This window comes from Natator depressus, chromosome 7 (assembly GCF_965152275.1).
Source record: "Natator depressus isolate rNatDep1 chromosome 7, rNatDep2.hap1, whole genome shotgun sequence".
Lineage (NCBI taxonomy): Eukaryota > Metazoa > Chordata > Testudines > Cheloniidae > Natator > Natator depressus.
The window spans coordinates 103,975,919-103,999,372 of NC_134240.1; the positions used below are offsets into that span (position 1 = coordinate 103,975,919).

The 23,454-nt window shown below is 41.3% G+C and overlaps 2 protein-coding genes across 4 annotated transcripts in view; one reads left to right on the forward strand and one right to left on the reverse strand.

The window, feature by feature from the left end:
- Window positions 1-23,454, forward strand: part of CPXM2 (carboxypeptidase X, M14 family member 2) — a 104,065-nt gene that overhangs the window by 48,592 nt on the left and 32,019 nt on the right. For all 3 annotated transcript variants that reach the window (XM_074959203.1, XM_074959202.1, XM_074959201.1), the window contains 2 exons: window positions 14,421-14,505; window positions 15,165-15,315. In XM_074959203.1, coding sequence (XP_074815304.1) covers window positions 14,421-14,505; window positions 15,165-15,315 — 236 coding nt within the window. The remainder of the gene's footprint in view (window positions 1-14,420; window positions 14,506-15,164; window positions 15,316-23,454) is intronic.
- The window catches only part of GPR26 (G protein-coupled receptor 26), a 101,695-nt gene continuing 98,012 nt past the window's right edge, over window positions 19,772-23,454 (reverse strand). Inside the window, exon 3 of the mRNA XM_074959205.1 lies at window positions 19,772-20,397. Coding sequence (XP_074815306.1) covers window positions 20,247-20,397 — 151 coding nt within the window. The 3' untranslated portion in view covers window positions 19,772-20,246. The remainder of the gene's footprint in view (window positions 20,398-23,454) is intronic.

The following is a 23,454-nucleotide window of genomic DNA, read 5'->3' on the forward strand; positions in this document are numbered from 1 at the left end:
ATCTCTGTAGATCTTCTCTGAGTCTTTTGTAGTTCCACTATATCATTTTTGAGATGAGGAGACCAGAAGTGGACACAGTATTCGAGGTGTAGGCATGCCATGGATTTATATAGTAGCATTACGATATTTTCTGTCCCTTTTCTAATAGTTCCTAACATTCTGTTAGCCTTTTGACCTCCGTTGCACACTGAGCTGAAGTGTTCAGAAAATATCCATGGTGACTCCAAGATCTCTTTCTTGAGTAGTAACAGCTAATTTATAAAGTGAAGCAGTACTTTTTGATGTCTCTTTTCTTTTATGGGAAGTTGTGAAAAATATGATCTCTTTTAAATGTGTGCATGCAGCACTGAGAGCAGATGACCTACCTTTCAAAATAAGAGCTAACCTACTGTGGAGTCAATAGTGCAGCACAGATTCAGAATATAATACTTAAAGATGAGTTATTTCCATTGTAAAGGCTGTTTTTCATGGGTGTTTGGTAATTCAGCCATTTTAAATTGTTGCACACTGAAATTTTCAGTCTGCTGGGGAATTTTGTTAATGGGATCATAACGATTTAATAATGTTGGTGAGTAATCAATAGTCGTCAATGCAATAAAAATGTTTAGGGCTACATTGTGCCTCTAAGACACTGCCCATTGCAAGTACCATTGTACCATGCCGGGGGGGGGGGGGGGGGGGAATAAAGAGACATTCTGCCTTGGAGGATCATAGTGACCCTCAGAACTTCCCATTTACATCATGAGTAAGAGTAATTTGTGATGTTCCCTTTAAAAAAGATAGAGCACACACCCCTCATTCACCAGACAGCTCTGTGGTATGTACCATATGTCCACCTATTCCTCACTTCTCCTCATAGTCTTTTTAGCAGGCTGCACCCAGGGGATAGCAGGTCTACCAGCAGCCAGTGCAATTCCTTGAGCACAGATGTTGCAGTCTTTTTGTGAAAGGTGCAGGCTCCCTGCTCCCACTGTGCAGCCATATCAGGCAGGGCCAGGACCTTGTCTTAATTACCAACCACGTTATCCTCCAGTACTTGGGATGTAAAGCATAGTGGGTATGTTTTACTTGATGATAATACCGAGTCTGTCAGTCTAACTGTATCAGCATCCAGATATGGTGCAGTGGTTACCATTCCACAATCAACGGTTACCCCAACTTACTACACATCTCCAGGACACCACAGTTCTGTAATATACTTAAAAAAACAATAGCTACATTATAGCATAATGTTGGTTTCAATGTAGGATGAGTTGTTAGTGCTACAAATACTGGCTACATCACGAGAACAATAGTTACATCTTATACAGGGACTGCAAACATGTTTCAATAAAACTTTAACAAATTCAATGGAAATGTCTCAATGTTTTATCCAAATAGTATAGTAAAATCAGTAGCTCCTATGCACTGACATGCAAAGAGCTTTTATGATGTATCATACCATTACAAACTATTATTTATCCTGACTCCCACTCAGTGCCATGACTATGGAAATTGTGACAGCTTTCTTGAAGTTGATAAGCTCTCACTGCAAGAATTGTCCTAACTATCATTGAAATCATGTTGTAGATCCTTCATGCCTAATAGAATTTCACTGGAAATGACTAAATTCAATGCATAGAAATAAACCTAATCAATAATCCAGTGTTGACATAATCACAGATTAATTATATATTTATGGCAGTGCATTCTATTCTTAATAAAGGATGTTTTGCATTAACTAGCACTGATATTGCATCTTCTATGATACTGTCTTAATGGAACCATATAATGGTTTGAATTGGTTTTATTTTTAAATGGAGGAACAAAGTCCAGATTTTTAAAGGTATTTAGGCATTTGTGCTCTTAGTGTTGTAACAAGTAACTGATTTAGGAGTGTAAACCTCATTTTCAAAAGGAATTTAGGCACTTAGGAAAATTGGTGAGCTTTAGGTGTCTAAATGCCTAAATCTCTTTTGAAAATGAGGTTTACTCTCCTAAATCAGTTAAGTGTTGCAATGCTGAGTGCAGCAGTGCCCAAGTACCTCTAAAGATCTGGACCAAAGACAGCAAGCCTTCACCAGCTTAAATGTGGAATGCCCTTGATTTATTTATTTAACTTAAATTTTGTACCTATATTAATGTCACTTCCTGGTTCTTGTATCCTGGGAGGAGCTTTGGCACACAACACAGCTTGGAGGCCATTTTAATTAATGCTTAATCACTGTTCTCTTCAGGATACTTAGCTGGTGGTCTAGCGTAGGTGGTCCTGTCTACCTATTCTGAATTTTATTTATAGGGCATCAGGTTCCATTGATGGAGACAGCATCATATTGTGTTTGTAAATATTTTTAGTTATGGCTTTGTAACATACGTTGAGAATATTTTTCAGGGTGCTCACTGAATCGCTAGCTGACAGTGGTCAGAGAATAAGCAGTTGTCAGTCCCAAGATGAGTGCTCTTGAACATTTAAGCTAGCATGCAGCATGTAGGTGGGGAGCATAGTCTGACATGGACAGAACTTTCTTTAGGCAGTGAGGCTGATGAGAGGTACTAGAACAGCATCAGGTAAAACACTTGCACGGGGTAGAGTTCTGTCAGTGCTGACATATAGCCACAGTAGAGAGGAGTAAGATGATGACCTCTGACTGAAATTTGTTTCAATTTTTTAATTAAAAGATGACATGGAAACATTTTGAAACAGGTATACATAAAACATATACAAATACTACGAGGAAGGTCATTCCACTTCCTGGTCTGAGATCAGATAGCAATATGTAACCCTTCTGCCCATCAGAGTTGGCAGCACCAAGGGCCGGGTTCAGTATCTAGGGGTTCCGTTTCAATAACACAATGTGAAACCAGCTCGAGCCCCCACCCAGTGACCTGGGACAATTACATACCACCCCCCTGGCCGCCTCTAAGAGGCAATACTTCCCCTCTCGCAAGCACAGTGTCTGAGTGTAGCAAAAGCCTTTTTAATAAAGGAGGAATACAATGTGGCATTATGTTGGGGAAACACCACAAACAGGATCCATACCACAAACCATGAGCAAAAGACCCACCCCCAAGTAAGTTTGGCAGTGTCCTTTTCCCCTCCGGGTCTTAAGTCCAGCAATCCAACAGACACCCCACCCACAGTTTCTGTCCTTGGTCAGTGCAGCCCCCAGAGTTCAGAAGTTCATCTGCAGAGTTTACCTCCAGCCTGGGTGGAAGTGGGGCGAAGGCATGGAGGACATCTTACATGCTCCACTGGTTGGGTTGACTTCTGATTACCAGGCCTCTCCATGGGGTTCTGCTGCAGTCTTCACCGCCAGCTGCGCCTCTCCACTATCCACGCTGCTAGCCATCCTGCTAGCCCTTCCCCTCTTAACACAGCTCTCAGTGAGTTCAGCTCTTTAGTGATTTCAGCTGTTAGTAAGGGGGGAAGGGGTCCTCAGTGCTAGCACACTCAGAACCACTAGCCCAAAGTAGGTCTAATGCTTAGACCTAGGAATCAGTGATTTCAGCTCTGCAGCACCTAACAAGATTCCTAACTGAGTCAAAATTAGCTCTGTTATTACACAGTGGAGAGGGGAGGGGGTCAAAGTGGTGTTTTGGGCCCACACTACCAGGTACACATGCCTGTCCCCAGCCTCTCTCAATTCGCTGGGCTTTGGAATCCATGTCCCTTGCCTAGTGACTGCTACTTAGTTGAAGGTGAGTCCCTTCATCATAAAATACCAAGTACAATTCTACTGTCCTTGATTCACTTAACCAGGATAACAACACTTTATTACTCCTGCCCCAATAACAAAGAGACTGGGGATCCCACAGCAGCCAAAGTGACCATTTGGGCAAGCAGTCCATCATGCTAGGCAGGGTGGGTGTGCCCATGCAAATGAGATCAGTCCCTGAAGTCCTTTTCCACAGCTCACCACCAGATGTCAGGGTAGAGCTCATTCTGACTCTGCTTACATTACCATATCTGAGATAGAAGCAAAACTCGAACAGCTTAATGGGACTAAATCGGGCGGCCCAGATAATCTTCATCCAAGAATATTAAAGGAATTGGCACATGAAATTGCAAGCCCATTAGCAAGAATTTTTAATGAATCTGTAAACTCGGGGGTTGTACCATATGACTGGTACATAGTTCCTGTTTTTAAGAAGGGTAAAAAAAGCAATCCAGGTAACTACAGGCCTGTTAGTTTGACATCTGTAGTATGCAAGGTCTTGGAAAAAGTTTGAAGGAGAAAGTAGTTAAGGACATTGAGGTAAATGGGACAAAATACAACATGGCTTTACAAAAGGTAGATCGTGCCAAACCAACCTGATCTCCTTCTTTGAGAAAGTAACAGATTTTTTAGACAAAGGAAACACAGTGGATCTAATTTACCTAGATTTCAGTAAGGCGTTTGATACGGTGCCACATGGGGAATTATTAGTTAAATTGGAAAAGATGGGGCTCAATATGAAAATTGAAAGGTGGATAAGGAATTGGTTAAAAGGGAGACTACAGCGGGTCCTACTGAAAGGTGAACTGTCAGGCTGGAGGGAGGTTACCAGTGGAGTTCCTCAGGGATCAGTTTTGGGACCAGTCTTATTTAATCTTTTTATTACTGACCTCGGCACAAAAAGTGGGAGTGTGCTAATAAAATTTGCGGATGATACAAAGCTGGGAGGTATTGCCAGTTTGGAGAGAGACCGGGATATCATACAGGAGGATCTGGATGACCTTGTAAACTGGAGTAATAGGATGAAATTTAATAGTGAGAAGTGTAAAGTCATGCATTTAGGGATTAATAACAAGAATTTTAGTTATAAACTGGGGACGCATCAATTAGAAATAACGGAAGAGGAGAAGGACCTTGGAGTATTGGTTGACCAGAGGATGACTATGAGCTGCCAATGTGATATGGCCGTGAAAAAAGCTAATGCAGTCTTGGGATACATCAGGTGAGGTATTTCCAGTAGGGATAAGGAGGTTTTAGTACCGTTATACAAGGCACTGGTGAGACCTCACCTGGATCACTGTGTACAGTGCTGGTCTCCCATGTTTAAGAAGGATGAATTCAAACTGGAACAGGTACAGAGAAGGGCTACTAGGATGATCCGAGGAATGGAAAACCTGTCTTATGAAAGGAGACTCAAGGAGCTTGGCTTGTTTAGCCTAACTAAAAGAAGGTTGAGGGGAGATATGATTGCTTTCTATAAATATATCAGAGGAATAAATACTAGAGAGGGAGAGGAATTATTTAAGCTCAGTACCAATGTGGATACAAGAACAAATGGATATAAACTGGCCATCGGGAAGTTTAGACTTGAAATTAGATGAAGGTTTCTAACCGTCAGAGGAGTGAAGTTCTGGAACAGCCTTCCAAGGGAAGCAGTGGGGGGCAAAAGACCTATCTGGCTTCAAGATTAGACTCGATAAGTTTATGGAGGAGATGATATGATGGGATAACATGATTTTGGCAATTAACTGATCTTTAACTATTCATGGTAAATAGGCCCAATGGCCTGTGATGGGATGCTAGATGGGGTGGGATCTGAGTTACTACAGAGAATTCTTTCCTGGGTATCTGGCTGGTGAATCTTGCCCATGTGCTCAGGGTTCAGCTGATCGCCATATTTGGGGTCGGGAAGGAATTTTCCTCCAGGGCAGATTGGAAGAGGCTCTGAGGGGTTTTCGCCTTCCTCTGTAGCATAGGGCACAGGTCACTTGCTGGAGGATTCTCTGCACCTTGAAGTCTTTAAACCATGATTTGTGGACTTCAATAGCTCAGCCATAGGTGAGAGGTTTATCGCAGGAGTGGGTGGGTGAGATTCTGTGGCCTGCGTTGTGCAGGAGGTCGGACTAGATGATCATGATGGTCCCTTCTGACCTTAATATCTATGAATCTATGAATCTACATCTATGCTGCTCTTACTGTGTATATCATTGATCATCAAGGCTTGGTTTAAAAATGTGCACTCTACTCTCCACCAGTAGTTCTGACTTGTTGGAGCAAAAAGGATATTACGACATGTGATACCTGATGAACAAGACAGACACTTGTTACTGATACTTATATTCACAGACCGGACCAAAGTTTTTAAAGGCCAGCCTCCACTTTGCATGTGCCAAATAGCTCGATCAAACTTGCACCTGCATCTTCTTGGTGCTAACACCTGCATGCATGTTAACGCCTGCACATGCACTTCAAATAACCGAACACCTGTGCACACACATTTTTTCATTTGCATCCCTCCTCAATGGGTTTTTCAGGGGCATTTTCTAAAACTTGCCCCTCACCTCCCCCACCCCAGGTCTGAGACTATTCGAAGTTCTGTATTTCATGTGGATACATGAGGAGGCCAAGAAAATTTACTCAACTGAGCATTTAGCAGCCATACAAAATGCTAGACATAGGCCAGAGACACAATTAAGAGTAGCAAATGTCACCAAAAAAACCAACAACAAAGTTTAAAGTGAAGGTGAACCAAACTTTTGTATTTATTGTCCAGGAAGATTCACCAGGGGCAATGTGGTGAGGGACGTATTTCAGAACAAAGCAATTTCCAGGTGAACTTTTTTTGTGCAGATCAAGCTGTAAATGATAAATATTCTCAATTAGATTGTAAACTCTTAGAGCCAGTCACTGTCTCTTTGTTATATACTTGTGCAGCACCTAGCAAAATGGGACACAAGGAAACTGCAGCTGATACCCAGCAAACAAGGGCTACACATGCTGACTCAGCAGGATCAGTTCACTGGCAGCAGGCTGCTGATTGGACACCTCTTAGTATAAAGCTTCCTGTTGCTGCCACAACCTTTGTCTGAGCAACTAGTTGCCAAGCCCGATGCTGACCAACCCCAGAGACAAAGTCTCTGCTTGCTTGCCTGGTTCCCACTTCATACCTGTTACCACATTCTGCTCCCTTGCCCTAACTCTAGTTATTGACCTTCATCCTGCAGCATTTAAAGACAGAAACCAGGAGTCTGATCAGCTCTTAGTGATCACTAGAGCTGAAATCAATGATAAGCTGGTCTGCGGGTTGAGCCTTACAGCTGGTTAAGTGTTGCATGACTCTTACTCTAACTCCACTTTAACCCTTGGCATGGCTTCTAAATCTGACTCTGGCTGCCACCCTTGGTGTGACTCTTAACTGTAATCCCAGCTCTACTTTAGGCTCTGACAGCTAGATCAGTGCTGTCTCTAGGCACTACCGGAACACAATTACTCATAATTAATTACAGCACTAACAAGAGTGTCAGATATATTTGGGCATCAGAGAATTTGGGCAACTGGGTGAACACAGAAATAATGAAATTAAATCCCACTTAAGCCCTACGTATGAAATTTTCAAAAGAATTCAGCACCCAGCACCAGATTTTCAGAAGAGCTCAGTACATTGGTGGAGATTAGGTTCTTTTTAAAACCTGGCCTTAAGTGTCACCGTGACAGCTACTAGGTCCTGAGTTCTTTTGCAAATCTGATTCTTATTCCGATCGTACATGGGTACTGAGCTCTTTTAAAAATCTGGCCTCAATAGGGGGCAATGAGCACTTGAAAATCTGGCCCTAAGCTCTTCTGAAAATCTAACTCTGTGAGTGCACAAGCTCTCTGAAAAGTTGAATTTCACCCAAACTCCGTATAAAGCTTTTGGTCACAAAAGCTCAATTATTATTATTTATTATTATTTTAAAAGTTAAACATTTTAAAATTTCAGTTATTAAAAAAAATACCCCATTGCTTGACAAACTGCATGATTTAAACTCAATATATTTATTTTAATTAATTTTGGTTACGTATTGGCCCACATGTGGTTAGCCTAAGAGCTTTTGAATGTTGCCTATAGGGAGAAGCAGTTGGATAGTGGGCGTTTTAATATTAACACTTTTTATATTTAATTGCTTCTGACTACAAATTCCCTTCTGACGCAGAAGTTCACTTAAATTCCAACATGCTGTTTTTGTCATCCATATCTATCTATCTATCTATATATATATGTGTGCAGTGGTGGTGTAGCAGTGTTGTTCTCAGATTATTAGAGATATAAGGTAGGTGAGGTAATATCTTTTACTGGATCAACTTATGTTGGTGAGAGAGACAAGCTTCGAGCTTACACAGAGCTCCTCTTCAGGCCCGACGAAGACCCACCATGTCTCTCTCTCGATAAAATGGCATTAATAAGAAGGTGTTGGAAAATTTCAGCCTGGCCTAAAAATCTGTTTTGTCTTGCCACGTTTTTTTTGTTTCAGAGATCTCTGGTTGAAAATGCATGCTGTAACAGAGGATGCAAACCTGTTCTTCTCCCATTTTTATTTTCCATTCATTTTTGGTGTTTGTAAAGCAGTTAAATTGGATTATGATGACAGCAAAAGAATAATTTGATCAGCTGGAGCCAAGTCCATTGTAGACAGCATTAAGTCTCCCTTTGTACTGTAGTCTAATCTCCAACATCACCGCTATTTCAGTCCTGAGCCACTGCCAGTAATACTGAATTGTGTTAAACTGTGTGGTAGCTCAGTGAGGTGGACAAGCATCCACTAGGGATTGGGATGAGACCACAAGACTTTTTATTGTTGCTTAGTTAGCTCTTCATCGTTATAGAGATTTACATTACATTTTTATGCCCTTAAGCCCATGTTTAAATAAAAACCCCAAACAATTACAATTCTGGATCTATGTACTGGCGAGAAAGCAGGCAGATAACAATTTGCTTTCTGTCTCTGTGCCATTTCTGCACCTGGCATTGACTGTATTGGTGTAAACCAGGGTTGAAATGAGCTCTCTCCTGCCATCTATTGATGAACTTGGGAGAAAGACTCCAGGAGTAGACCATATTTGCATAGACATACCTACTGGGCTTAGGAGATCAGCAGACAGACCTGCTTTACCAGAATGATCAAATATAGCTGTTTTAAAATTCACTTAAGTCTTAGATGCAGGGGTAATATTATCCTTAGTGTATGACTATGTACAGCTGAACTGTACTAAGTAGGAACTTAATTGAGGGGAGATCACCCTAACTCGAAGCTCACTCACTAAGCATGGAGTATAGATGCCAAAGCTCAGTAAGGGGATAGGGACAAGGGTTGGTTGTGCACTCTGTTTGTGGAGTCCTACATACCATTTGACCAGCATTTAAAGACAGAAACCAGGAGTCTGATCAGCTCTTAGTGATCACTTGAGCTGAAATCAATGATAAGCTGGTCTGGGGGTTGAGCCTTACAGCTGGTGTGGGGATGATGTTGCGGGGAAAGGCAACACAGAGGATGCAGTAAATGGAGCAGCAGTGAGCTTCCCTGTTACCCACTGAGCTGGGCTAAGAGGTGGAACCTCAGAACATGGCATCTTAGCTAGTGGTGGCAACTGCAATGCTGGCAAGCAGCGACAGGTGGCAGCATCGTTCCACCACCCGTTCACGCCCAGGGGCGGGAGGGGGACCCACCTGAATGCACCCCTGGACACAGACAACAAACTGCAAGTGGGGCGGGACTTAAACTGGTTCTGTTGTGTAATGCTGAGAGGAACTCCTAGATATTGAACCTGGCCTTTGTTGCTGACAACACCACCTGGTGTTACATTAGTTATGTTGGGTTGTGCTATGTCAATCAGAGAGAAGGGACGATGAAAAGGACGAGTAAGGAAGTAAGGGCCAGAAGATGAGAGAAAGGAAAGATGGGGTGCGAGGCTGGGAAATTAGCGAGAGGAAGGAAAGGGAATGGAATTTATAATGTATTAGAAGTAGGCACATTATAATGGAGTGGGGCATAGAGGGAGAGGATACTTTATTGTTTTTGTGGCATCAAAGTACTTTAAGATGTAGTCAGTAGGTTTTTGGTGTGAATGATAGAATGTTTCCTATTTAAAGAAAGGAAGATGAGTCCAGTGGTCAGAGTGCTAGCCAGCACTATGGGAAACTTGGGTTTTGCTACCTGCTCTGCCACAGACTTCCTGTGTGACCCAGGGCAAGTCAATTAGCCTCTCTGCCTCAATTTCCCATTGTAAAATTGGGATAATAGCACTTTCCTATGTCACAGAAAAGTTGGGAGGTGTTTACATACAAGAGTAATGGGAGCACCAAAGTACCATAGATGGATAAATTGCATATCATATAGAAACATTAAATAACAACAACAATAAAGAGATCCACCATGCCCAGTACATTTCAATTGTGTTTTGATTTTTGTGTCTGGCTTCTGTAAGATTAATAAAATCTTTGCAGAGATAATAAAATCTTCACAACAAAGGCAGAACATTTTTGTCTTTTGTAGATACATTGTTATTACGGAGACAGAACAGTCTGGCAGAAACGACTTAAAAGAAGAAATGTTTTTTGTAGGAAACGTGAATCAAGCTGAATTCTAATAGACCCATCTTTCTTGTCATCTGTAGGTCTTTTTCCTTCATGCCTTTTGGTTTGTGGGAGGGTCATGCAAGCTGCATTTAAATCTATATCTATACTAGAGCATTGTGGAGTAGACACAACAAAACAACATCTACGCCCTTTAATGGCAGACTGTCTACCAACAAGGTTTATACTGTCTGTCCTGTGCACAAAAAATAGCTTGATAGGGAATTCAGTATTTTCATGATGCTGTTATAGGGAATTTCCATGTATTTGGTTTTCATGTATTCACAAGGCAGATAGGTATCTCTGATTTAGTATACTACAGGACTATTGTAGATCCAGATATTTGTAGAATTAATTCAACACAGCTTCTCAGCATGTTCTCTATAAAAGAGCTATAGATGCCAAAAATACTGAAAAGTATTCCTATATTCCCTTTAATGGGAAAGTTCTGTTGTTAAATATTTATACATCTTTATAAAGAGCCTTGAGAAGTTTTGATATGAAGTGCTATTGAAATTGTTATTGTCTTCAAATCTCAATGCTAATGTCTAGTCTAGTGCACGCGCTAAATCTTGAAGTAGTCAGTTCAGCAAGGTGAAACAGAGATGTTGCCCAGTGTTTCCTCTACAAAGAGACTCCTGCTGGTTGTGGCAGGATTTCTCAGAGAAAGTAGAGAACAATGCACTATACATCTGCTCCTGCATTATTTAATTCAAAGGGAGTTTTGCAAACAGTGTCAGTGGGAGCCAGATCAATCCACATTGTGGCGGAGAGGGGGTCACTTTCTTGCTCTGAGCAAGAGGAAAGGTGTGCTTATTTGTTGCAGTTTATCAGATACCTCCTAACCCACAGAACACAGCTAAATGAGGGCCAGATGTGTGGGCTGCCACATTAGCCTGGCTTATCTTCTACCACCAACCCAGTGCAATGCTTTCAAGCTGCACATGTATCTGGGGGTAAGATCTAGCCACATTTGTATTTTAATTGACAGGCTTCATCTGAGAAGCATGTTACTTGTTATCACTCCCAAGAAGTTACAGGTTCAAGTCTGATCAGTGCCCATTTTCCTTTTGTGGAAATGTGGACATTTACAAGTGTGTGAAGTGAGAAAAATCAAAATGGAGATGGTAACATAAAAAACACTTCCTAAGTCAAGAATATAATTTTAGCCTCCACATGCTTTCTTGTGTCAGCAAAATGAGCTAGTTCCTTTAAAAGAAAATGTTAAGGACCAGAACATTTGCCACGATATCAAAAAAAGAGATGTTTAATACTGTCATAGGCTGGTGGTTTTTACATTCTACATCTGTGCTGCAGTATTATTATAACATTCTCAGTTATATGGAATTTCAGCGGTGATCTGGAATCTTGACATAAAGAAACTCAATGTTTGATTTATTTTTCCAATACATTCAAAATCAGTTTCTTAAGGAAACCAAGGAATAAGGACTGGATTGTGTAAATAAAATGAGAATGAAAAATAAAAATCAAATAAAAATATTCCGTGGTAGATTGCAGTAGGTGGCAGGAAAGGGAATGATGCCTTTGGATTTGCAATAAAACCTTGCAAATAAATTCTGACCTTTTGGTTATGGATCCTGTCCTTGACAAGTGGCCATGAAGAATAGCAAAAAATAAAAATAAATACCTTTGTGTGTGTGTACACATGTGCACGTGTGTGTGTGAACACATTTCAAAGTGTGGACTTTGCTCTTGAGCTTTTTTTTTCACTTTTTGACAGTGAAATTTATTTTTCTTGTGTTTTGACAGGGGTTGTCTCCTAAATTCCTCATTTCCATCTCCACTCGATGTAAATCTGCCTCTGTAAATCTGTAGAATTTATGATCACAGTGGCTTTCCTAGGGCAACCACCACATTATTTCACAAGATCAGGGAAGGAAAGATGCTACTATAAGTGAACTGAATGTATACAGAGCTCTGAAGTTGTTAGTTATATTGTTTTGTAACATTTTACAGCCAGAAAGACTTGAGATGACAGCATGGCACTTCTCAGAACTTATATCCTAGTAAATCCCCTGTCTCTAGAGATCCTATATTGAGATACAGAAAATTAATAGTGTTCTGGGTAGGGCGCCTAGATTTTAACAATTATTTAAAAAATACTGTGGTAGCATGTATATTGTGGGTGCTTTTTCAGCTTTTAAGTACAAAGGCAAAAAGTCCAGTCTCTGATAATATTCAAGATTTTGCCATTCAAACTAGTAGAAATGGTAAAGTTCAGATCTTTTAAAAGGCTGAATATTAATTCAAAATGCAAATCAATTAACTGGTCTGGAAAATGCTCATGGGAGACAGATTTACAAAGGTGCTTAAAGATGCACATAGGTACCTAATTTACAGAGATCTTTTAAAAAGTCCTGCTGAGAGCCTAATTCTTATTGATTTTCAATGGAAGCCAGGCACCTAACCTGCCTAAGCACTTTTGAAAATCCCTCTAGGTACCTATATGCATCTGTAGGTGCGTAAGTATTTTTGTAAGTCTGGCCCTAAGTGCTTAGTACCATCCACAATCTTATTTACTTTAATGAGAATACTCCTCCTAGTAAGATAAACTCAGTAGTGGGTAAGGCCCCACAAGTCATTAAATTTTTGCTAGCAGGGGTTGGTTAAATCATTATTTGGGAGGTCACCTCATGATGGAAGAGGGAGGAAAACATCAGTCTCCAGTCTTGCAGAAGTTTGGTGAACATGGGATGAGATTGTTCAGAAGGCTGGAAATCTGGTGAAGCTCCCTCATGCCACCCTGCCTCCCTTACTACCCACCAACAAACCATAGTACTTCCTAGAATTAGCTAGGGGCTAAATTATGACTTTAGCCCCAGGTAAAGGAGCTGCATGAGCTACATCATCCCAGGCATAACCCCAGCCAGGCACTGTGACTCAGACATACGTCTCTGGGAGACGGTTCCTTCCCTGATCCACGCTGGCTCTTGAACCCAGGAAGGAGGCGTTGGGAAGGAAATAAGTGGCTGCTGCCCTTCAAAGGGTGTAGCTTGCTTCCTTCCTTCCTGACTAGCCCCTCTGGCCCATGAGTAGGGGGGTTGGAGGCAATACTTCACCCTTTCCCTACCCCCCTCTACTATCTCCACTCCATTCACAGTAGGGAGTACTAGAGAATAGGGGCTGTGCTCCATATCAGATTGACCACAGGATCTGGATAGGTCTGATTCACTTGAGTATAGAGGCGGTGGCTTCTTACTCCTCTGTAAACCCCTGATTAGCTGAGTAAGACAAGGGCCATAAGGTAAGAATGGGAGGTCCTGGCCTGGGGCTGGCTATTAGAAGTAGAGAGAGTCTGGCTCCAGGTGATGTGGAGGAGAGGGCTCCTGAAAAGTTCAAGTCTATGGAGTTTGGACCATATTATTCCTGTTTTTTATTCATATTGCAGTAGTGCCCAAAATCCCCACTTGGCTAGGTCCCCATCCTGCTGGGTATTCAGTAAGATACTTTTTTGTGAACTGGAGAGTTTGGTTCCTTTCCATCTGCTATGAACCCAACTTCAGGGTTCAGTTCAAATGCCCCTTCTTAAAACACCAAACTTTTCAGGATTCATGCACCTCTAATTTTTGCACCTAGAAATGGAAACAGCCTATAATTAGAAGTAGGATGAGCCACTGAATGGAAATGCTGTTGCTTAAAATTCAGGGGATTTTACTCCTAGAGTCTTTATATACTTTTTTCATCCTCACTGACAGTAATGATAGGAATTATAAATGTTTTGTGGCTGGGGTGGGCAACATTCATGGATAATGCAAATTCTCTGGAGTTGATGCATATGGTCTGGATTAACCATCAAATGTGCTAGAATGTGTTTAGACACTGGGGGAAGGAGAAGGCTGATCCTCTTCCTGGAAACCCAGAACATTATCTTGGTTGTGCTGTTCATTTCCATCTTCTTAGGTTTTTAAATCGTCTGCCAAAACCAGCTCTGCATTTCAGTTCACCAGCCAAGTGCTGACATTACTTTGCCAATTGGGATTTCCATAATTAGCAGGTTTATGGAGTGTTGCTATATTAAACACACTTGCATCAATTTACAAAAAAATATATATATATACCACAACAAACAACAAAACCCTTTACCTTCTGTCTAGGAGTGACTGGGTGACATCTTATAAAGTAATGGTGAGCAATGACAGTCACGCATGGATCACTGTCAAAAATGGATCTGGAGATATGGTGAGTACCACAAAACAAGAGAGCCACAAGAAATAGTGGGAAAGCATTACTTGGGGAAAAAAAAGAATCATATTGACTTTTGATGTGCCACGTAGTAATATATCTTCTTGAGAGGCTCTGTGAGGCTGAAAGGGGAATGATGTATGTATCCCCCTAGTCCTTCTCATTGTCTGAGTGCTCCTGCCCCAGCTCTACCATCCCTGACCCACTCTGCAGTGTAGATCAGCAGGGTATCAGATCTGCAGGGTACCATCTATTATTTTGAAGAACTGGCCCCCTCCCACTCCTTGCACACAGGAGGGGATAGATCAGATACAGTGTCCCCTCCATGGGCCAGATCCTTAGCTGGTGTAAATCCATTGATGTAAGTTGAACTACACTGATTTACAGCAGATGAGGATGCCTGCAGAGTGCACATTATTTGAGAGAGGCTGTGGAGAAGATGGGGCTGTGACACTCCCCTTTTCCTCTGGCCCACTAATAATTGAGCTGAGAGCGTATTCTCCCTGAAAAACAATTATCTCTGGTTCCCCTCACCTACCTTATCAGGGCAAATCTCATTCCACCTTTAAGTTGGATCTAGTTCCAGATGTTTTACCAAAGTTTTGGAGAGTCCTGTGAACTGAACTTGACGTTTTTGTATGTTTGAATCTGAATAGATTTTTGAAGGAAACAGCGAGAAAGAGATCCCGGTACTCAATGAACTGCCAGTACCAATTGTTGCACGTTATATCCGTATAAACCCACGGTCATGGTACGAAGAAGGGAGCGTCTGTATGAGACTGGAAATCTTAGGCTGCCCCCTGCCAGGTAAGCACAGTTCTCCGTTACAATTGGCAGGATTGCCCACAAACTTTGCCAAGACCACATTACTCAGCTCGGAAGGAGTCCTAAAGCTATCCTGGCATTAATAGCTCTCTCTTGAATGGGCAATCAAAGTTGTGAAAAAGGTAACAGAAATACATTCTACCCAGCTACAGTGATAGTGTCAGTGTAATTCCATTCAATTGCAACAAAAAGATATTTATAACGGACTGTGACAAAGTTCCTCCTCTGCCTTGGTGGGTCCTGTGCTTATTGGCGGAGTTGCTCGCCTCAGGGATTCATGGCAGCCCTCAGTTTGGCCACTTTCATGGCTCAGATCTGCCGTTCACTCAGCCTCATCACTGGGCAACATGGGGAAAAGGAAGAAGAACAATCCCCGCAGTCTCTGCTGATCCACCTAGTGGATCAGGGAACAGGCCAGAGATCTTCCCCTCTGGTGGAACCCACAGTCCAGGTCGACTCCTCCAGTATCAAGTAGGGAGTTGGGGGGGATGGGGGGAACCCGGTTCCGCCCTCTACTCCGGGTTCCAGCCAAGGGCCCTGTGGATTGGAGCTGTCTACAGTGGCTCCTGTAACAGCTGCGTGACAGCTACAACTCCCTGGGCTACTTCCCCATGGCCTCCTCCGAACACCTTCTTTATTCTCACCACAGTACCTTCCTCCTGATGTCTGATAATGCTTATACTTCTCAGTCTTCCAGTAGTATGCCTTCTCACTCTCAGCTTCTTGCGCCTCTTGCTCCCAGTTCCTCACACACACCTCACAAACTAAGGTGAGCTCCTTTTAAAACCCAGGTGCCCTGATTAGCCTGCCTGTCTTAATTGATTCTAGCAGCTTCTTGATTGGCTGCAGGTGTTCTAATCAGCCTGTCTGCCTTAATTGTTTCCAGAAAGTTCCTGATTGTTCTGGAACCTTCCCTGTTACCTTACCCAGGGAAGAGGGAACTACTTAATCTGGGGCTAATAGATCTGCCTTCTATCATTCTCCTGTAGCCATCTGGCCTGATCTTGTCACATGGACATTATTAATAAACCAAAATTACACATCTGATCTAATGAGGGATTTCTCTTATGTTCAAGCTGAGGTGCAGATTCATAAACCTTATTGAGTGCACATGTACCAGTGTTAATAGAATGATGCATTGAAAGGCTCACTTGTGAATTGCCTAGAGTCACAGATTTTAAGGCCAGAATGGACCACTGTGATCATCTAGTCTGACTTCCTGCATAAGATAGACTGAAGGACTTCCCTGAATAAATTCCTGCTTCAGGTCTGATAGCTATGCTTGGACTAGAGCATATCTTTTAGGGGGAAAAACCCAACCTGGATTTAAAATTTACCAACTCTTGGTAAATTTTAAATGTTGGCAAATGATTTCATTTTCCTTTAAGACTGTGGAAGTCACACATCCCGAAAGCCAACAAAAGATCTTTTAAATGTTAGATATTTCATTAATCATACTAATGCAAAAAATATCTAATGCCTCACTAGGTACCACATACAAGGTGGAAACTAAGTCAAAGCCATTCCAGAAAAAGGACGTTCAAAATTTCACAATGCCTCAAGCTTACATCTCAGTTATGGGTTATCATAACGTAGCCTAGTATCAGGCTTATATACAGATACTTGTATGTGGGTATATATATATATGTAGATCTGTTTGTTCCAGTCTTTTCTATAGGTTTCAACTGCTCATTTTAAATCTTTCATCTGCTTTTTTCTTTGAACTTAAATTCTGGTATTTTGGGGATAGCTCTTCCTTTTTTTTTTTTTTTTTTTTTTACAGGGGCGGGAGGGAGCTATGAATAGTATTTTCAGAAATACTAGAAACATAAAGAGAACTGCCTTTCCAGAGCTTATCCATACTACTTTAACTGCTCCTGTTCTGAGACTTGCTGTCTCCACTTCCACTGTTGATGTAGGGTCATCCCACTGATCGAAAGTACAGCAGAAAGAACCCGGTGACTAGCAGAGAGTAATGAGCACCTCAGATTTCCATTTGAAGTATATTCCATGTGGCTTTGGTTAGCGTGTCTATAGGCACATTCTTTACAATACTGGATGTCAGACAGAAGTAAATGAGAAGCTCTTATTATTACCATGGAACCAGTAGCAACTGCACAGGAGGGACAAGCCTAGTGTTGACCATGGGATAATGAGGAGGACACTGACACCATGCTGGAGAGCAATATGTGCTACAGGAAAGGTGGAAAGTTCTTACCACCGTTTATTTTCAGTTCTGTAAAACTGCATTTGCTTTATTCAAGCCAAAGAAGAAAAGAGGCAAAATGTGGTTCTTTGGAAAGTAAATGTTTTTAGTAATATAATAACTATGTTATAAATACTGGAAAAACTACAATTGACAGGTCAAATTCTGCTCTCCCATCATGAGATAGTTCACAGTAACTCATTTGACTTCAGTGGGTTACAATAATTGATAATGATGTAACTGAGATCAGAATATGACCCATTGTAACACAAGCTCACCTTCACTTGGGTTGAAGTGACCAAGTTCTGATTTCCTTTTCACCTTGGATTAGAATGGAAGCAGTTTCAGATCCTTACTTATATCCATGTTTCTATGCAGTGGCTGTTTTTGTCTGTCTTTGGCATTAAGGCAGGCAGTATCATAGCCGGTGAAAAATACACATTAAATATGGAGGGTTGTTTATTTTTTGAATGTTTGAAAAGGCTTAGGATTTTGATGGGGATTTATACAGTAGGCAATTGGACTGGGTGGAACAACATCTGAACATTTTCAGAATCCCATGTGAATGCCATAACCACTAGGCTAAAGATTACAAGAGGTGTAACTCTGAACTGGCTTCACTGGAAGCAGCGGTAGGCCTCAGTGCATTTGAAAATCCTACCTTTAAATCCTTACCTAAGCACCTAATTATGTTTCTTGATTTCTAGAAGTGTTGAATATCCTCATGCCTCCCATTATATTCCATAAAAATGTTTATTCGTGCTTACGGCAATTGGGGGTTGAAATCAAGAAACTTATTTAGGTGCCTAAGGCCAAGAATTTGAATAATAAGAGCTTGAATTTATCCTTTTAAGTACTTCTTTGAGTTCCTAATAAGTAACCTGATTTTCAAATGTGATGAGCACTAATTTACAGAGGAAGGATAATCACTGGAAAAGAGATTTTTACCTCTAGGGCTGTGGGGCCAATTTAGACAAAATAAGAACCAACGCATATCTTCATTCAAAGCTCAAACCAAACATTCAGGAGATGCTAAAAAGTTTAGCTACCTTGAAAATATGTTTACCTTTTTATGCATTTCCTGGAAATAGCCAGGACTGGAAACTACAGTATATAGCACTGGAAAACTCATGAGAAAATCTTTCCTTATAAGATCTGTAGTCTGATTTATGACCAAAGTGGGGAATGATTATCTGAACTGAATCTTTTAAGATTGCTCTCATATTTATCATAAAAATATTCATGTAATACTCATAATATGCATTTTTGTGTATTGTGTATTTTTGTGTAGGATACTTTTGATCAGCCCCTCTTGCTCGAGGGAGGATTAAACTATCCATTATCCCTACTGAAAACTCTACAAACATATTACACACCCATGGAGGTGGTGGCTCAGCAGACATATCAAGTGATTTCCTGTTTCACTGAGGACAAGGCATGTTTATGTGTAGATGGAAAGATGCAAAAAATCTTTCCTGCAGCAGGAGGATGGTACAACAGTCACTAGCAGAAGAGAAAGGTGATGAAGGCGGCACTGGTTTTTTAATTTCCTCCCTGGTTTCCAAAAATGTTGCTACTTAGACAGATACAGACTGACACATACAGTCTTTTGCAGTTGCCTCAGAGGGATAGATGTGCTTTTCTTTTCAGTCTTTTCTCAAAGGTAACATAAAGCAAAAAGGTTTCAGAGTGATAGCCGTGTTAGTCTATCAGCAAAAATAACGAGGAGTCCTTGTGGCACCTTAGAGACTAACAAATTTATTTGGGCATAAGCTTTTGTGGGCTAAAACCCACTTCATCAGATGCATGGAGTGAAAAATACAGTAAGAAGAATATATATTATAGCACATGAAAAGATGGGAGTTGCCTTACCAAGTGGGGGTTAGTGCTAACGAACCAATTCAATTAAGGTGGAATTGGCCTATTCTCAACAGTTAGGGTTACCAGATAGCAACTGTGAAAAACCAGGACAGGCAGTGTGGGGGGTATTTGGTGCCTATATAAGAAAAAGTCCCCAAAAACAGGACATCTGGTCACTCTATCAACAGCTGACAAGAAGTTGGTGAATGCCAAGGGAGGGAAAATTATTTTTGTAGTGCTAACGAGGCCAATGCAATCAAGGTGGCCCATTTCCAGCAGTTGACAAGAAGGTGTGAGTATCAGCAGAGGGAAGTGACCCATCCACTCCCAGTTTTTATTCAGGCCTAATTTGATGGTGTCCAGTTTGCAAATTAATTCCAGTTCTGCAGTTTCTCGTTGGAGTCTGTTTCTGAAGTTTTTTTGTTGAAGAATTGCCACATTTAAGTCTATTATTGAGTGTCCAGGGAGATTAAAGTGTTCTCCTACTGGTTTTTGAATGTTACAATTCTTGATGTCTGATTTGTGTCCATTTATTCTTTTGCATAGAGACTGTCTGGTTTGGCCAATGTGCATGGCAGAGGGGCATTGCTGGCACATGATGGCATATATCACATTGGTAGATGTGCAGGTGAACGAGCCCCTGATGGTGTGGCTGATGTGATTAGGTCCTACGATGGTATCTCTTGAATAGATATGTGGACAGAGTTGGCAACGGGGTTTGTTGCAGGGATTGGTTCCTAGGTTAGTGGTTTTGTTGGGTGGTGTGTAGTTGCTGGTGAGTATTTGCTTCAGGTTTCAGGGGTTGTCTGTAAGCAAGGACTGGCCTGTCTCCCAGGGTCTGTGAGAGTCAGGGATTGTCCTTCAGGATAGGTTGCAGATCCTTGATGATGTGCTGGAGAGGTTTTCGTTGGGGGCTGTAGGTGACGGCTAGTGGCGTTCTGTGATTTTCTTTGTTGGGCCTGTCTTGTAGTAGGTGACTTCTGGGTACCCTTCTGGCTCTGTAATAAAGCAGAAAGAAGCTGGATATGATCAAAAATACCCAAATATTGGAGGAGACAAAAATTAAATTGAGGTTTTCGTCTATTTACTATGTCAGAGAATGATCACCCCAATAGATGATTCTTTTAATAGAATAAATTCATTACATGTTATAATTTTCAGAATTCTTGCAAGTTGATCCAAGAGGTAAAAATAACTTAAACTACCATAAGTACAAGTGTATAACCTGTTTGATGGCATGCTCTCTTTTGCAGTGGTTGCTTCATTCAGTAGCTTGAAACGGTTACAGAACACTTCTTGCTCGATTGTTTGTTTCTTAAGTCTACCAGTGGATTCACTATGTGCCATATTATAACTCAAACCCATACCCTACTGATGAGCAGTCATCTACGCAAGCAGTTCCAATGACTTCAGTGGGATTACTTATGAGAGTAACTGCTCACTGTGGGGTCACAATCTGGCCCTTTGTGTTTTAATTTTATCCTTGTGGAGCCAAAGCCTGAAGTCTTTACTTAGGCAAATTCAAATGAGCTTTCCTGGAAATTTTTGCCTACGTAAGTGCTGCATCAAAATAAGTCTAAATTCAATAGGACTTGGGTGTAGTCTATGTAGTACATCCCTATATATTCACCAAGGGAGATGTATATCAGCACAGGCTAATATAATAGTTACTCTCAGAATGGTTCCTTCCACCTTTTCATTGTTACATAAAATATTGTTATGAGCAAGTACTCCCTATTCTTAGAATGGGGAAAGCTGCTAGAAACCGTAAAATTTCTAGAACCAGAATAAACGTTAAATGTGCTTATTATTAACAGTTAAAAGAAAACTTTTGAAAGATGATGGCTGTGGAGTGGTGCCTCAATTCTTAGGGTGACTATACATCTCATTTTGGCTGGGACAGTCCCCTTTTTAGCCCCTGTCCCGGACGTCCTGACTTTTTTGGCAAAACTAGGCATTTGTCCCGTTTGCTCTTGCCAGCTGATGACCTGTTGGCAAGAGCAAACAGGACAAATGCCCAATTCTGCCAAAAAGGTGGGGCATACTCCTCTAATGGGATATGGAGGAATGTTTGGGGGGGGCGGGGAGGGAGAGCGGCAACGCTAGCCACGCACAGCTCGGGCAAGTGGCAACACCAGGCAGCTTGAGTCAGCCCCGTGCAGGGATTGCAGGGAGGGGGGCTTGGGACAGACCTGTATGGGGGCTCGAGTGAGCAGCTCGGGCCAGCCCCACATGGTGTCCCATTTTTACTTTGAGAAATATGGTCACCCTATTGATTCTTCTCTGGTGTATGCCGGTTTTACACCATTGTCATTCAATTGAATTAACTGGAGTTACTCCTGACTTATAGTGGTGGAAATGAGAGAAGAATCTGCACAGTATATCTAAAGAGTGTGATTTCCCTGTTGATTTAAAGTGTCATGGTAACATTCAGAAATGTAATGAAATAGAACATGTGAAAAGAAACATGATTTATTCTAGTGGCTGTACATTTCTTCAAGATGTGTTTAATGTCCATTATATGTTTAATTCGCTGGAGAGAGGTCAAACTTGTGCATATTCATTGGGAACAGGGTGCACATCCCCAATCAGTAATTCTGAGATTTTCAAAGCTGTCTAAGGGATTTAGGCACTATCTTCCTTTAATTTTAATAGGAGGTATGTCTAAATCTTTTATACTGCATTGAACATCTCAGCGATAGCACTCTATAAAGGACAACTTTTCTAACAGGACAAACAAAAAACAAACTGCAGAAGCTCTTTGGCACTATAGTGTGAGTAAAGGTTTCAAACAGCAAACTCCATGAGAAGTTCAACTTTGTAGAAGTCACGATGAAGTTGAGACAATGCAATATTAGGATGAGGCTTGACAAAGCCCTGGCTGGGATGATTTAATTGGGGATTGGTCCTGCTTTGAGCAGGGGGTTGGACTAGATGACCTCCTGAGGTCCCTTCCAACCCTGATATTCTATGATTCTATGATTCTATGAGTGCAAATTCTGTGAATTAAAAAAAGAGAATCCTTATCATTTGGTCATGTTAGTTTCTTTGAGAGTGATGATTTCACCCTCCCATCTTTGTGAGACTCTCTTCATACACAGCATTTTATATCAAACCCTAGAGAACACTAGAAACGTTAAAAAAATATATTACTGCTCTCTGCTTATCATTATTGTTATTTATACTATGGTAGCACCTAGGAACCCCATTCAAGGTTCAGGGCCCCATTGTGCTAAGTGTGATACAGACATGTAACAAAGAGACAGTCCTTGCCCCAGGGACCTACAGTCTTCATGACAGGATACAATAGGAGACAAATCTAACGAATAGGGTGGGGCAGAGTGGGAGGATGCCAGAGCTGTTGCAAGTATTTGTGTTATAAAAGTAGTTTAGATTTATGGAAACCCCTCAATGTTCTTGTGCTGAGAAGAAATTAGATATTGCGGAGATGATTTCTTTCTCTCTCTGTCTCATACACATACTTTTATAGAATTGGAGATGGAAAAGATCATGTGTCCATCCCCCTGCCAGTGCAATTGATTTCTGTATTTTGCCCGATCTAGTTTCACTTTGGGAGGGGTAGAGGTAGGAGGATGTCAGAAACTATTCTTTCAAAGTACCTTTGCCCGCCAGTTTATAAATTAGCTGTGGTGCTGGCTTAAATGGAAGTTGACAGTGGAAAAAAATCAATACATTCTTTTGAATTCATCGTAATCAGACAGACTTTCAGGGTGTCTTTTTCCTGCAAGGGGGGGGGGGATTGTTTGAAATGATGCCAGGAATGAATACGTAAATCACAATTGAAATGCTCCAGTGGTTTTAGCTGCATGGGGTCTTATTTTCTGTTTGCATGATGGTAAACAGTTGTTGCCAAGGTGGACTTAATGTACAGCAGATGAGAGTGGGTTTTTGGTTGGTTGGGGGTTTTTTGTTGTTGTTTTGTTTTTTGTCTTCTGCATTTTGCTCTGTAATTTCCTAATCTATATTCCTGCTGCAACAGCAACATCAATGGTCAAAACAGACTGACAATAGAGTTAACGTTTGTTCACAAGAGA